At 38.4% G+C, this 16,352-nt stretch overlaps 1 protein-coding gene across 4 annotated transcripts in view; it reads right to left on the bottom strand.

Moving 5' to 3' along the window:
- Window positions 1-2,305: 2,305 nt before the first annotated feature.
- Window positions 2,306-16,352, bottom strand: part of SPY (Tetratricopeptide repeat (TPR)-like superfamily protein) — a 61,078-nt gene continuing 47,031 nt past the window's right edge. For all 4 annotated transcript variants that reach the window (XM_010247541.3, XM_010247534.3, XM_010247525.3 and 1 more), the window contains 2 exons: window positions 7,039-7,166; window positions 2,306-3,306 (listed from right to left, as the gene is read on the bottom strand). In XM_010247541.3, coding sequence (XP_010245843.1) covers window positions 2,945-3,306; window positions 7,039-7,166 — 490 coding nt within the window. In that variant the 3' untranslated portion in view covers window positions 2,306-2,944. The remainder of the gene's footprint in view (window positions 3,307-7,038; window positions 7,167-16,352) is intronic.

Here is a 16,352-nt window from a genome sequence, read left to right as displayed (position 1 = left end):
TATACAGCAGTTGATTCTCTCTCTTTCTTCTCCCCATATTCTAAATTATGAAATGACAACATTATTTCCATGTTAACACCAAGTTTGATATAAGACTGACTGCTTCTCTCTGTCTGAACCAAGTTTTAATTCTCATTCGCATTTTTGTCTGAACCAAACAGATTATGGGAATAAATCATTCCGATTCCGATTCCAAAGAATTTCAATTCCAATTCTGATTCCGATCTCGATTGCAAACCAAACAAACCCTTAGAGGTATTTTAGAAATTAATATTAAACCTAAAGGTATTTACTAATTTATCATCTGATTAAAGGAATTATATGCAAATCCCATCCCCACTTCAGAGACCAAAAATATTTTTCTTGGCCCCATTTAAGAATTGGGAAGATTTGCCCATCCAGGGTAGAAGAAAAGTTGCCATCCTTTGGGGGCAGATGCCACAATGGCCAAAATGTTGGAGAAGGTTCTAGTAGTTTACCCAAAAAATTAAAGATTCCCTGGTTAAACTCAGCATCATATTGTATCCATTCATATCAATTGATACATACATGATATAAACATGACAAGCACTAAAAAGTGGAGATTCCATAGCTTGACAAGTTGACATGGTATCATATTGCTTCATATCAACCTAGATATACGCAATACAGTGTGATGATACATGTGGATGTGATAATATCGTATGTACACCGGTGGAATGTTTGGCACAACGTCGAATCCAATCATGTCACATTCCCTGCACATTGTATTTCAATCATGGTTTAAAAAAATGACCCGGTAATGGAATCGTTCTGGCCACCGGTTTTTGGGTTGATGGTTCTAATAGATGGCCTGTTTTATCAAAAAATTAAAAAATTATTTAAAATAATTAAAAAAAATGACCAAAAACTATTGAACAGGTCGATTATTCGGGTCAACAGGTCATTAACATTCAATGGTTTTTTCGTTAGGGGCTGGATTTGGGGTAAAACGGAACTGGTTGCCTGAATGGTTCTCAGGCCAAATGGTTCAACTGTCTGAATCAATGATGGTTCAAAAACCATGATTTTAATACAAACCAAGCATATCGTGTTGATATTTTGAATCTTATTTATAATTTTAAAGAGATCAATGGTATAAGCCCAACTAGATTAGGTCAGGTTAATCTCAACACAGTTACTCGAGTTATCTAACTCCCAACCCTAATCCAGTGCAGATGGACCAACATCTTCATGGTTATGGTTATAGTCTTACAGAACACCTTGGGGTGTAAAATAATAATATATACTGGTAATCAAGCATTCCAATAGTAATTAAGGCCCCAAGAAGCACAAGAGTGACCAGACTTGATGGCTCCGTCAGGGGCTGTTTAACAAATAACAAAAACTCCACGTCAGCCATCAAGTGTTATATACCCCGTAACCATTCCAATCTCTGACTTCGTGTGCATGAATGAGGTGGGCCGTTTTTGGTTAATCAGCACTTGACTTAATTAGGTGTGTCAATGGACCGGTTTTGGATTGGATCCATCCAAATAAAAATCAATTTAGACAAGACCAACAAGACATTAAATTGGACCAACCCAAACTTAAATAGTCTGAAGTATTTATTGGTGGTCCAACTGTAATGAATTTATATTGGATTGGATAAGATTGAGACAATATCCGGTCCATTGATAGAGATAAGAATATAGGTGTCCATGGACCAAGTTTACATTAATAAAACAAATTTGAACAGATGGACAGTCTAAACATTGAATTGGACTGGTCCAAAATGGTTCAAAATATTCATTGGATTGGATTGGACCTGGTCCATTGTTATGGACTCACATTAGACCAGACCAGATTAGACCAAATCTAGTCCAATTGACACCCATGGACAACCATCAAGTAGGGCTGTTTACGTGTCAGGTTGAGTCAGTTTACTAGTTTTTTTCAACCGACCCAACTTGGTCGGGTTACCTAAAGATTAAACCAAAACCAATCCTCTATTAAGCAAAACCGATGTGATCGGTTTAGGTCAGTTTGGGTTGGTTTTGGTTTAAATATATACATTTCCAAAATATATATTGGAAATATACATATTATATATAATATTTCAATGAAAATATATTTATAGAAACCGAACCAAATTATCGATTTACCCGTCTTTCCAACCCAAACCGACTGGTGGTGAAAAAAACCGGCCAAATTAGTAGGGTCAGGCCAGGTTGGTCAGTTTGAATTTATTTGTGAACAGCCTACCATCAAGGGCAGCTAATCTGCGGTCCCAGGAAAGGTAAAAAAGTGCTGATATATTCTGCGGACAGGATGAGGCCAAAGCAAGGAAAACAACAAAGATGCTTCATATTCAAAAGCACACTACTCTCAAAAAAAAAAAGAGCTTACTGATACAAACCCGTCAATGATACGAGTTGGGGTTGGAATGATAAAGTAATAACATCGGGATCTGAAAATTCCTCAAATCCAAGTGCTCCAATTCAAGGGCTACAAGTTCTGAGAATCCCTTCTAAGAACGGATTTCACTTTCAAATTTACAACCCACTATAAATTTTTGAATTATCGGGAAAACAAGGACATGAATCATGGGTCATGGCTAAGAGTACCACAGTCCATTACCTCTACTCCGATTTATATTCTGTCTCGCACGTAGAAAGTAATAATTACTGGCACTCTGGCAGTATTCCAAATGTAACGTCTTTCTCGTCTAGAGATGGGTTGTTGGCTTGTTGCCACGGCTCCTGCCTGCCTTAATTCCAGCATATTGTCATCAATATACAGCTGAATAGGATATAAATTCAGCATACAGAGGCAATGAGTATACACATCTCCTGACATTGCCATCCAAGAATTTCCAGAATGCACCAAAGAGGGAGCACTGAGCCAACTGGGTTGTCTTAGCACCATTTCACTCATTTGAAATCTGATTCATCTGATCTGCATATCCCTCGCCAACTGTAAAGGTTCAGATGGTTGGTTTGCCTGGTTTGAACCCATTGGTCTTGATAGATGCAAGGGGGCTCTCTTTGGGGCCAGTGATCCTTGTGGGCTCAAAGTTCTTCTGAGCTGTTTGTTGGAGAACTTGCTGGTGCTCTGATGTTTCCATGTTCCTTAAATATGGCACATCACCTTTGCAGTAACGGTGCCACATGTTGCGATATGTTGATTCCAAACTTAAGACGAAGTTTCGTCCATCACAGACTGGAGAGTTCATCATTTGGTCTCGAAGCTTCATTCTAAGCTTTGAGAGCTCTGAAATATTAGATGCCAAGTCGATTGCTAGCTGGACGTACTCATCTTCATTTTTAGCAATTAGATGTCCTAACCCTGCATTTCAGAAAGCACTAAGTTCTAGTTTATTTGGACCAATTCTGTAAGAAAAAAGCATGAAAGAAGATAAAAGCTGCACAAGTAGGAAATACTGCTGCAAGGTATCTTCTAAATGAACAAATATCCATTTTGACTCTGAGCTCTGGACACTTTCATTTCTTATTTTTCCTACTTTATTGTTTGACATAATGAACATCTTAACTAGCGGGAGGTTGTGATATGTCATGTAGCTGAGGAATTCAACAAGTCTAACCCACTCTTGAAAATTTATCTTATGTTTGTATGCATGAGGTGCAAATATCTAAAGTTGATTTTTTTAGGGGAAAGAGGGTTGCTTACTGTCAGCTTCATGTATAACATACATTTTTATCTCTTCATTTTTGCATAGAAATATAAAACCACTTTGCTTTCCCTTCTCAAATTAAACAAATAATGAATCTAGGATTATGAAATCCAACTTTCCTCATAGTCTCATAAAGAGTTCTTAGGTATCAATGGTAACATTTCATTTATCTGTGTCCTTTATCTACAGGCAAATGAATGTTGAAACACGTTATTGTTGAAATGACACTTTCCAAGCATGTGGAGTCAGACCCAAGTCCCCAATCCATGCAGGTGGAAAGCCACTCCATGAACACAAAAACACTCTCTCGTTTTATCAAGTTGTATTTTATATGCAAATTAGTTTAAACACTGGTTATACATTTTTATCTGAACCATTAGTTCTCTACAAGTTCTAGTTTCGCAAATGCCATAGTAGTCACTTGCCCTTTCATTTTAAGAGATACATGCTGTTCCCATTCCCTAACACAATTTATATTACATACACTAGTGTAAGAGCATGCACATGGTAAAGATAAAAGGGTAAAAAGATGACAAGACATTTGGATTTTGAAACCTTCTTACTGAGCTCCTTTAAATGTATTAACTCAGTGATTGGATTTAAAGTAAAACATTAGAACTGTATGCAAGCATTTATATTATATGATTGAATTGAAATATTCTATTTTTTAAGGCCTAGAAGATGATCAAAATACCCATGCTGTCTAAAAATATAGAACAAAAAAGATTTCTTATTTTTACCTTCATAGCTCCTGCATCATCCCTCTTGCTGAGTTAGGCTATTTGTTTTTCTTAATCGAATAAGACTATGAATAACTGTGTATTTATAATCAAGTAAGGCTATTTGCATTTACATCATTTGCATTTACATCCAGTTTGTGGAGTCGGACCCAAGTGCCCCAGTCCATGTGCAAGTGGGATGCCACTCGACCCCTTGGTGCTTGGATTCAAGCATGCAAAGAAAAATCAACACAAACAATGGTCTAGCTTATTGGATTTGTATTCATGTGCAAATTTGTTTAAAAATTGACTATGCCTCCATTGGAACTGCTAATTCTCTATATATTCCTGATTTTAGAGTGTTATTGCTATCTCTAGCTCTTGATTTTAAGAGATACATGTAAGCTACAAACAGGGGCCATTGCTTGGTCTAATGACTAATGGTAAAATCTCAAGCTGACAAGCATGAGAATGCATGTTCAATTCTGGGAGCAGCTCCTTTGTGCAAAAAAAAAAAAAAAAAGCCAAATGTTAGATCTGTATACAATCTATCCCTCTCAATACCCCAAATAGCTGGATCAACATTAAAAAATGGTTTTTTTAGTAGGGTGCAAATGGTATCTGTTTGTCTGAGTTTGAATTCAAATTCAATTCAGCCAAGTGTGATCTGAAAGTGGATCAAAGATGAATCTACCTCCATCCATTTGATAATATTTAAATATATGCTTATGATATAAATAAACTTGTATTGTATCTATTAATCAAGTTAACCTTTTCTTTTAAAAAAAAAATGGATTGTATCTATTAGTTGGTTTGAATGTCATATGTGTACTAAAAAGTCATAGGATCAAGTCTCAAAAGTTCTTTCAGTTCATTTATTTATGACATAAAATATCAGTGCCTTAGTTAATCTTATTAATGAAACAACACATTTTGATAATTTTTAGTTAAATTTATTAATGGTGTGCAAATATCCAAATCTGATGGATAAGAATTCATTTGAATCCAAATATTAATGAGTGAAGTTAGGATCTAGGTTATACCCGATTCAATCTAATCTGTTTGCATCTCTTTTAATACATGGCTATCTACATCTTAGAATCTCCCCTCCCCCACATTAGGTTATTCACTTTTCTTTATCAATTATGTCTCGAAATTCACATTTACAATTCTGTTCTTTTTATTGAGATTTTTTATAATATATAAATTTATAGTTATATATTATATGGATGGACGGAAAAGGTTCACTAGTCAGGTCAAGTAGAAAGCTTCCCTACAGATATGGGACCCACTGGATTAGCTCCATATCAGCCATATGCCTCACCTTGTATTGTGGTTTGCACAGCTAATGTGATCTGTTTGAGGTTTCAAGTTTTGAACCTAAAACCTACCTATAAAGGATGATTTATTCTACACATACGGCAATATATGGTTTTAATGTTTCATGGATAGAAGATGGGGAAAGGAATGCGGAGACTCCTTTTAAGTCCCAAACAACTTTGCCATGTAGAAGATTCTCAGGTCATCTAAGGAAGCTCACTAAATGACCCAAGTAGAAAACCCACCATATATGTGTGTGAACAGCAAGTCTCTTGAACCTGTTTTACCCAGATACAGCTGGCCAGTGTAGGATACAAAGTTTACACTGTACGATATGGCACCCCGGTACAAGCTTTTGGCATCATAACCAGACACTCAAATCCTAAATATTTTCATATTTGGCATATTGTTGTGCTCCTCCCCCTTATGCTGTTGCTCAAGTGACCCAAAAACATGAATAAATCAACATATATCAGAAGAATATGATTTGTGATAGATCTGACATCAGAATCATGTACTTTCGACATAGAACTATAGAAGCAAATGGTTTTCTTTCTTTGAGCGCAAAGAAAAGGTTAACTTCTTTGTCGTAGATTCATACCATTCCTTCCACATTGAGGTGTTGATGTAATGTACTAAATAATTTGATAAGAATTGGAGCAAAGTGAAGAGGAATTGAAGAATCTCAGTCTTCACACTGAACCTGTGTACTGTAGGTGGAGGGGTCATGAATGCACTTCTTGTAAGAATGTTATTTGAGTCACAAGTGAACTTTTAGATAAACTTATCACACATTCAGAAAAAGGACCAAAGAGAGTAATAAATTTGACATTGTTTTGAAGTTATTTCAGTTTTTATCCTTCTAATTTTAGTTATTTCCAGAATTTCATCTGTTGATCTGATTTCTCAGGCCAGCCATGATCAAAATGAGAATCATACAAAGTAAACCAAACTGCATACTATGTTCATGGGACACATGAGCATCTCCAGCAAAGTTAACTTGTAAGTAGTATTGGAGAAGTCATAAAGGAATGTTAAAAGATTGTAGGAAACGTGAAAGCATTGCAAACCACTAGAAAAAGTTCATTTATATTTTGAGGGAAGAAAATTGTAAAAACACTAAAACTACCATATAGAGCAAAGAATACCAAACTCAAAGTACGCTTAATAGAATCTAAAAACCACAGGTATATATTAAGAAGTCATAGGGATTATGTTGCAATCACTTAAATGTCTAACTGTACAAATTTCTATTTCTGTTGGAGCTAGTATACAAGTCAACAATGTACCCAGGAGAAATGCTGCATAAAATACTTCCAAAATTATGCAGAAAAGAAAGTTCCTCACCAACTTTACTGAGAAGGCTTACACCGACATTATGGGCATGTACTGAGCCAGCCATAGTAACACATGGAACTCCCATGTACAAAGATTCACATGTTGTTGTGGTCCCCGCATATGGGAAGGTATCCAAGCTATATGAGAAGATCAACATCAAGATCAGAAATAGAAGAGAATAAATAATGAAGAAAACAATAATTTAGAGCAGATTTCAGAAAGAGAAGCCATGAAATAACAAGGACCCTTGGCATGATTTTTTTGCACAATAAAGAAGAAATTTTATTAAAAGAAGAGAAAAAGCAAATATAATGGAGTGTTGAGATAACACACAGGAAAAAGAAACCATACATTGCTCAAAAAAACAACCCAACCTAACAGCCTAAGCATCTAAATACAAAGACAAGAAAACTAAAAAAGAACCAACGAAAGGTAGCTCCAAATTCACATCTGGATACATCAAAACCCCAACAGTCCAAACTTCAACATACAAAAATCAAAATCAACCATAAAGATTCTTTAGCAGAAACCTGAACCAAAATGAAGCTAACTTATCCACCACCAACTCCTCTATCTTACAAAGTTAAAAAAAAAAAAATCATATTTCTTTCCATAATTTCTTGTCCCCCCCCCCAACTTGGGGCCCCGGTCTCTTCAGTATCCTCCCTAACTCCTCTATTCCCAACTAAGCCATCCCATTAACTTCTACTAGCCCTACTGCTTCCAGCATCCAATTTTGAGATTCTTCAGTTTTACTCTATCTACCCCTCTCTTCTAACTGAAAACACTTGGTTTTTATAGCAAGTTCCTCCCCTCCCAAGAAGAATATGTTAAGATATAAGAGTATAAGAAATTGGTAATTTTTTTTGTAAAAAGACAGGTCTGTCATTATATACTATCCCAAAATCAATACAATATTAAAAGAGGTTGGGAGACATGTGACTTTGACCTATTCTCCCACTCAATAGTTCTTAAATCTATTCACTATCAAATCATCACAGAAACAACTGAATAAAGCCAATTTTATAGTTACTGTATCAGCCACTTCATTTAAATTTATCCATTTTGATAATAAATTAAATAAAATTTATTTATTAAATTAAAAGGAAAAAATACAGTAAGTATTGAGAAAAGACACTTAAGTTCAAAATCTAGATATCGAAGGATGATATAAGCATATTAAATGGGATGAAGATTCGTAGAAGCTGCAAGATGGAGGAAAGCGATGAAGATTTTTTTTTATCAGCAAAAAGATTTTATTAATAACAGAGAAATATTGAAATACAATAGATATAGGTTGCAGAAAGCATTAACCCAATCTGCAAACACTACAAAGCATTTACAGTTCTGCCCAGTACAAGGTAGATCTATTTGCCCCCTGTTTTGCTAGAGTGTCCTCCAACCCATTTGCAGTCCTTTTGATCCAGCCAAACTGAGTGTTGAACTTCCTTGCAATTATGTCTATTTTTCTGTATATAAATTTGAGCTTCCAAGGTGCTGATGTAATGTTTTTAGCCCAAGAAATGACCAGCAGTGAGTCTCCTTCTATTTCTAAGTCTGTTGTACCAATCTACTCAGCCATCTTTAAGCCTTGAAGTAGAGCCAATGATTCAGCCTGTATTGAGTCACCAAAACCTATTGGTCCTGAGAAGAGTGCCACCACTTCACCTAGATGATTTCTAATAATGCCTCCTATACCTGCCCTTCCCGGGTTGCCAAAGGAGCTCCCATCAAAGTTTAGTTTTAATTTGTTCAGTGCAAGTGGCTTCCACTCCACTCTCACAACTTCTTTAGGAAAATCTGTCTGTGCTACTTCAGTCCAGCTTCTGAAAATCTCATTCGTGGAGAAGTTTTTGAATAGATCCATAGTCATCACCCAATATGCAGTTCTGATTTTTATGGTTTTGATGACTTCCTCCTTTGATTTACTTTTTCCAGAGAAGATTCTTTGGTTTCTTTCCTCCCATATAGTCCAAACCACAGAAGCTCTTGCTGCCTTCCATAAGCACTTTCCTCTTTTCTTCTGTTGCCTCAGGAAGGAGGGGCTGAATAGACTTACCATATCCTGTGGGGGAGCACATCTGCATCCAAAGAGAGAACAAACAATTTCCTAAATACAAGAAACAAAAGAGCAGGATAAGAGTAAGTGGGGTAGGGTTTCACCACAATCCATACTAAGGACACACATGGGGAGAGAGACATTTATTTGGCCTTCTTTTTTGTAGCACATCACAAGTGTTGACCTTCCCTAGGAACACTTCCCAACAGAAGGCTTGCACTTTAGGAGGGATCGGTTTACACCAGACTTCTCTCACTGGAAAGTTCACCCCCAAAGGAATAGAAAGAGTGAGCAAACCGAAGAAAGAGGCACAAGAAAATAAACCATCAGAAGAAAGAGCCACAACCTATCTTCTTCACAAGGGAATCTCCATAGCCATTTCCCTAGAAGGGCCTTGTTTTTCTGTAAGATGTTCCCAATACCTAGGCTACCTTGCTCCTTAGATTTACAAACTTGCTCCCACTTCACTAAATGATCCTTCTTTTCATCACCAAGTTCCCACAAGAAATCCCTCATTATCTTCTCCAACTTCCTTGATATTTTCACCGGGATCTTAAAGGTGGAGAGGAAATAGGTAGACAGGTTTGCTAGGGTGGACTTTATCAAGGTGATTCTACCCCCAGGGAAATGTAATTTCTCTTCCACATTGCCAACTTCTTTGTGAATCTCTCTAAAATTGGCTTCCAAAAGATTTCAGTTTTTGGGTTTCCCCCCAATGGCAAACCTAGGTATTCTAAGGGCCAGCTTTTCACTTCACAACCTAGCAAATTTGCCAAGGCTTGGATGTCACCCTCCCCTATGTTTATTCCCGCTACACAACTTTTTCCCCAATTTACTTTTAGTTTGGAGGCTTGTTGAAACTTGTCCACCAAAATTTTCAGATTCTTCAAACTGGATTCATCACAACTCTCACAGAAGATGATTGTGTACCATCTGCAAATTGCAAGTGAGACACCACCACTTCTGAACTACCAATCCTCCAGCCTTTAAACTGATTTTCTTGGTCAGCCTTGATGATTTGTGTACTCAGAACCTCAGCCACAAAAGTAAATAAGAATGGGGATAAGGGATCACCCCTGTCTCAGTCCTCTTTTAGCCGGGAACAAATCCTTTGCTACCCCATATAGGAGAATAGAGAAGTGTGTCGAGCTAATACATTCTTTGATCCACATTCTCCACCTTTCACCGAAACCCATCTTTTCCGTGAGATTCAACAAGAAGGACCAATCCACCATATCATAAGCCTTTTCTAGATCCAACTTACAAACCAAACCTATGCCACCTTGTCTTTTCTTAGTTGCCACACATTCATTTGCCACCAAGATTTGATCCACTATTTGTCTCCCTTCTACAAAAGCCCCTTGGTTTTGTGAAATAACAAATGACAAGACTATTTTCAACTGACAAGCCAGAACTTTAGCAATGATCTTGTACATGCTACCCACAAGACTTATCGATCTGTAATCCTTAGGGGTTTTGGCCTCTTGCTTTTTTGGCACTAAAGCAATAAATGTTGCATTTGCTCCTGGAGAGAGTATCCCTTTTTGATAGAACTCACCAAAGACATCCATTAAATCATCCTTCAAGATTTCCCAACAATCTTGATAGAAAGCCATTGAAAAACCATCCGGCCCCAAAGCTTTTGATCTATCCATCGAGAAGATTGCTTCATGGACCTCCTCTACACTGAAGGCTCTTTCTAAGATGGCAGCTTCAGTTTCTGGCACTCTATCCCACTGTAATTCTCCCAGATCCAAATTGCTTTCAATAGAGGATCCTAGGATTGACTTAAAATGATCCACAAAGCACCTTTCAATTTCCTCCTTTGAGTTTATTTCTCTTCCCTCCACCTCTATACTGGAGATTTGGTTTTTCCTTCTTCTCCCATTTGCTAGGGAGTGGAAAAATCTAGTGTTTCCATCCCCCTCCAGAAGCCATTTGCATCTTGATTTTTGTCTCCAAGAAATTTCTTCTTTCCTTAGGATCTCCTATAGTTGCACTTTTAAATTCCATCTTTCAGCTCTATCCTCTGGTCCACATTCTTTATTTGCTTCCCTTTGATCCAACTACTCTATTTTCCTAGCTAAATCCTCCTTTAACACCTCAAGATTTCCAAATTCCTCTTTGTTCCACTCCTTGATCTTTTCCTTCAATCTTTTCAACTTCTTGGTGAATCTCACCACCTTCTCTCTAGCCCCTATTCCACCTTCTGACCACCAATCCTTTACCTTTTGCAAAAAAATTGGAACTTCCAGCCACATATTCTCAAATCTAAAGGGTGTGGGGCCTCCAATAAGGTTTTCTTGGTAGAAGCTTAGAGGCCAATGGTTTGAGGTTACTCTAGGGAGGGCTTTTAGTGTTAAGTTTCCCCACAACTCCTCCCAATCAAATGAGAAACGAAACATGTCCATTTTTTAGCAGACTTTACTTTACTGAAGATTTGACCATGTGAAGGAGGCTTGCGACAAGGTAGGTTCTCACAATTCTAGGGATTCAATCAAGGAGTTGAAATGTCTCATACTTGTTGTTATGGTTTGATTGGGATTGTTTGTCTCACTTGTGTACCTTATCACATTGAAATCCCCACCCAAACACCATGGACCATCCCATAGGCCCCTAATTGTGGCTAACTCTCCCCAGAATGTATCCCTCTCTCTATATGAGTTTGGGCCATACACATTAGTTAGCACCCACATCCTTCCATCACTCATCCTCTTGGCTTTTATTGATACTAAGTATTGTCCTATCAACTCCTCTTGACAATCCACTTCCTCATTCTTCCAAATTGTGAGGATACCACCCGAGGCACCCCAAGATGGGGCAAAGGACCAACTTAGACCCCTGCTACTCCAGATACTTCTTATCCATCTTCCATCCAAATCCGAAAGTTTTGTTTCCTGGAGCATGACCACTACCGGTCTCTCTTTTCTTATCACATTCCTGATGATTCTCTTTTTCTTTGCACTCCCTAATCCTCTTACATTCCAACAAAGAATCTTCATTCCACTTTTTTCTCCCTAACCCAGTCCTAGCCTCTTCTTTTTTTCTCCCTCTTCTTGTTTATAGATTTATCATAGGATACTCCACAAACTAGTTTTTCCACCTCATTCATTCTTCTTTTTCTTTTTTGTTATCATCTCCTATCTCCTTTCTAAGACAGAACTTCCCTTTGGTAAACTTTCCTCTAGCTTCCTTTTGTTCATGCCCTTTTAATTTGGGTGGTCTTCTGCATTCATCATTTTCCTTACCTAACCCACTAGGTACCTTCCCCTTTTCTTTTGTACCAACATCAGTTCCAGTTTCCCCTTCTTCCTTCTCTAATAGCTTCTCGTGATTCACTGTCAGGATTCCTCCCTCCTCCCTATCTTTATCTCCTCTCCCAACTTCTCCTTCCTCACAAAGGTCATTATCCGCCACCAGTGAAGTTTCTACGACTAGAACTGCAAAAACCAAAAGTTGAGGATTACTACTAGGAATAATATCAATTGAATTTTGAGAGTAAAAAGGGGAGGAGAGAATTGAAGAAAGGGAAAGGGGGGAAGGAACTCCCTGATCCTAAATCTGGTTTCCGCCGACCACTCCAAAGACAAACCCTGATGGTTCAAGTTCAGGTTCAGTAGCCACCTGTGCAGCTAGGGGGATCTATTCCTCAAGTGGTTCCATGTTTGGTTTGCGATGGGAACCCAACTCCTCAAGCCCGTTACCCTGCCTTTGATCTTGCTTTGTTTCTACTTTCTACCCTCTCTGAGAATCATCAAGAGACCTCCCACTCTCTGCAGAAGAGTCACCAATCCCCAAATCCTATAGCTCCAGAACTTCCATACTAACTTCTTCAATAAAAAGGAGTTTCGTTCCATAGTCCTCAAGGTCTGTAAAGTTACAAACCTTTGTTGAGTCGGGACTGCCAATATTCGACGGCTGATCCACTTCTTCATCACCCACATCTCTCAAGTCCTCCCAGTCGGAGTCATATTCAAAGTCCCCTTGCGAATCCCTATTGTATCTAGGGTTCGGCTTTTCAGGCGTTGTGGAGTTCTCTTCAGTATCCGTCCTCCATTGAAGAGTCTTTCCTTATGTAGAAGAGGTGCCTGCAACCTGAGAAAGAGAGGGAAGAAGGTTGTCGTTCCCGTAGGCGCACAGGCGCACAAGTCCCGAAAGGTCGATGGGGATGATGATAGATCGCACCTATCGTCCCCCAACTGCGTACCAAACCTTTGCACGTGAGAAATAAGAGGGTCACATGACCCAACTAAGCTCTTTGCAATCGGTTTTAAAGCTTGGGTCGGTTTATCTAGCCCCAACCCAAGATTCCCAATTTTCTTTGTGAAATGGGCGCAAGAAGGCCCGTTTCTCTATCTCAACACCTCAGAGTAAGATTTTCTTTGGACCATTGGATCCCATTCAAATTTTTTCGAAAAATCTCCCCTAAATGGCAAGGAGTGCTTCTTAAGGCTATCCCCCGACTTTTCAGTTTCCATAATTCCCTGGTCAGCTTGACCTTTCGGGCGGTCCACCCAGCTCTTACCACATGGCCTCCAAGAGTCCACGTCAGCGTCTTCTTCCTTCAAATTGTTCCAAAGATTTGCTTCGACTTCTAACACCAACCACACCATTCTCCAACAATCAACAACAAAGATATCCATACTCCTTGGGAATTTTTCAGATTTTACTCCTGCCACTTTGATTTTTGTCGCTTGAAGATTTTCCATGCAGAACCCTTCCAAAACACCACCACAAGCCACTGCTATTTTGTGGAAAAAGTGTTCTTGCCAGAGGTTAAAGGGTAACCCCAAAATCTTGATGACTATGGTCTTCTGAGAGATGTTCGATTCATTGCAGAAAAGCGACCAGTTTTCCACTGCAATCTGGCCATATTTTGTTTCAAGGATTCTGTTCTCAAACTGAAGCTCGGCCATGTCAAGTATTGCTTTACATCTCTCAAAAAGGATAAGGGTGAATTTCTCCTTTGGCTGAAACGTCTCCCTCAAGATTTGCCAAACTTCTTCCCAATTCTCAACCTCTTTTTTTACCTTCACTACCTTCCTCTTGTTCCATTCCACATTCCTTCCATCCCACAATATTTTCGGACAGGTATCTGTTGAGAGTACTGTTATGGGAGTAGTCACTTTATTTTGTTTTAACTAGCTTGTTTTCCCAGTTAAACTCTCATTTGCCCCCACGATTTTTGTTCTTCCCTCTGAGTTTGCTCTTCAATACTTAGGATCACCCATTTTCCCTGGTTGAACTCCTCAAGAGCACCTACGATCTTCTTCCACCCCTGTTTAGCTTGTCCCTCTGGTAGGCATACTAATTGTTTCCTCCCTTTGCCATAGAACTCTGTTAACACAATAAAACCTCCATTTCTGTTGTAAATCTCTTTCCCTTGTTTATCATTTCATTTCTCCAACCTTGTATTCTTTCTACAAGTAGTAAACCATCTACAAAACCTTTAAACCAGTCGACTACTTCTGAGTCCATTAGGATCGTTGCTCGTTGGTCTTCTCTTATTTTTAGACTCTTCTTCCCCCTATTTGCTATCTCCTCCATGAGGATCTTCTTCTTCTCCAGCTGAAATACTCTTTTCCATTTTGTCGCTTGAACAAAGTTCTCCGTCTCTCGATTCTCCATCAGTAAGGTGCTAGGCACTTTGATTGTCTTTGGACTATTTTTGGTTACAATTTCTTTTTCTTTTTTTTTTTTTTTTTTGAATGGGAGATTGGGAGTTCTTAGGACATCTAGGAATGCGATGATGATTGAAGCAAAGATTTCACCTTCGAAGAGATAAGGATCAGAGGGCTGAAGAGCTTGAAAATTAGGGAGGCAAAGAAAGCCACAATACTGCTGGAAGGTCTGGAAGTGATCGAATGGATGCAGAAGTTCATTTTAAAAGCAAGTTCTAAAGGTAAACAAGTGAACTTTATGGAGTTCAACTTAGATGGAAGAAAGAGATATGAACTGGAATGTAAAAAGAATGCAAAAGAATGCCACATAACTCTGCAGGAATTCTTTGGAGGAAGAAAGAAGCAGTTAGTTTGCTTCCCATAAGGTAGAAGGGGTAATGGATGGAAGGTTGTGGCAGAGTTACTGAGTGATTTTACTCAACAGCTGAAAACAGAACAAATAGAAGCTATAGCAAAGGAAAAGAAAGTGGGTAAACAAAAGAGAGGAAGAATCCGTTGACGGGAAATGGACGATTGCAAGAAAAGGAAAAAGAAACTGTAAAATGGTAACAACATGAGGAACGGAGGATTGGGGGAAGAAATTTGTGGTGGAAACTTCAAGCCCACCAAAGGATTGGAGGGGTATTGCGCAGGCGATACTCAGAGAATTGAACCCGCCAAAGCCGATGGTGATTACACCTTATGAATCTTGTAAAGCTCTGATAAATCTAGGTGAAGTTGAAGTAGAGATTTCAGCTTTAAATATTCACTCAGAGGCTGGTGTTGCCAGACTCAAAATGGTGTCCTCTCTCTAATACCAAAGTTTTGAGGTTGAGGACAACGTAATAGTCAAACTGCTTGGGTTACCTTTCAATCTCTGGAAGGAGGAAGTATTACAGTCAATAGCTATAATCTTTCGTGCGATATTAGATAGTGTCCAATTGGATATATTCAATTATGGTCAGATCACACTATTTTTCTAAAAAGGAATGATACTTCATTGACCATTTTGATCGTATACGTAGATGATATAGTGATGACCAAAAATAATACATATGAGATTTGATTGTCTCAAGCAATTTTTAAGCTGTAAGACAATGGATTTATGGAAGTACATAAACCCAGTTGACCTGGCAAGATCGCAAGTCAAATCAGACTAGTCCAGGTCCATTATTCATAATTAGAGTTATTGGCAACAACTTAGTACTAGAACATTCTAGAATATCAATTGAAGGATAAAACAGGTAAATTTCCAATATAAGAAAATTCTAGAACTTATGAGGCCTAAAGATAATATAAATAGGGCCCCCATACCCATATAAGAACCCAACACCAATACACCTAGCACCCTACAACACATTGAAAAGACCCATTGTGAGGAGGGAGACCCAGATTTCCTCTCTCCTCCCCTCTCCCTCTTTGCAATCACCAACAGACCTTCACCGCTAGTCTCTCCAGACTTTCGGAGGCCTTACCTACATATAGAGTTGACCTTGCTTACATGAGCAAAGAGTTTTAGATTAAAGATCAAAGAGTTAATAGAGTTAAGGTACTTTTTGTGAATAGAGATAGTTCAGTCCAAGCATGGTTTCTTCGTATTTCAA

Source organism: Nelumbo nucifera, chromosome 6 (genome assembly GCF_055504915.1).
Source record: "Nelumbo nucifera cultivar China Antique chromosome 6, China Antique-T2T, whole genome shotgun sequence".
In the NCBI taxonomy this organism is placed as follows: Eukaryota; Viridiplantae; Streptophyta; class Magnoliopsida; order Proteales; family Nelumbonaceae; genus Nelumbo; species Nelumbo nucifera.
This window is presented reverse-complemented; position numbering and strand designations above follow the sequence as displayed.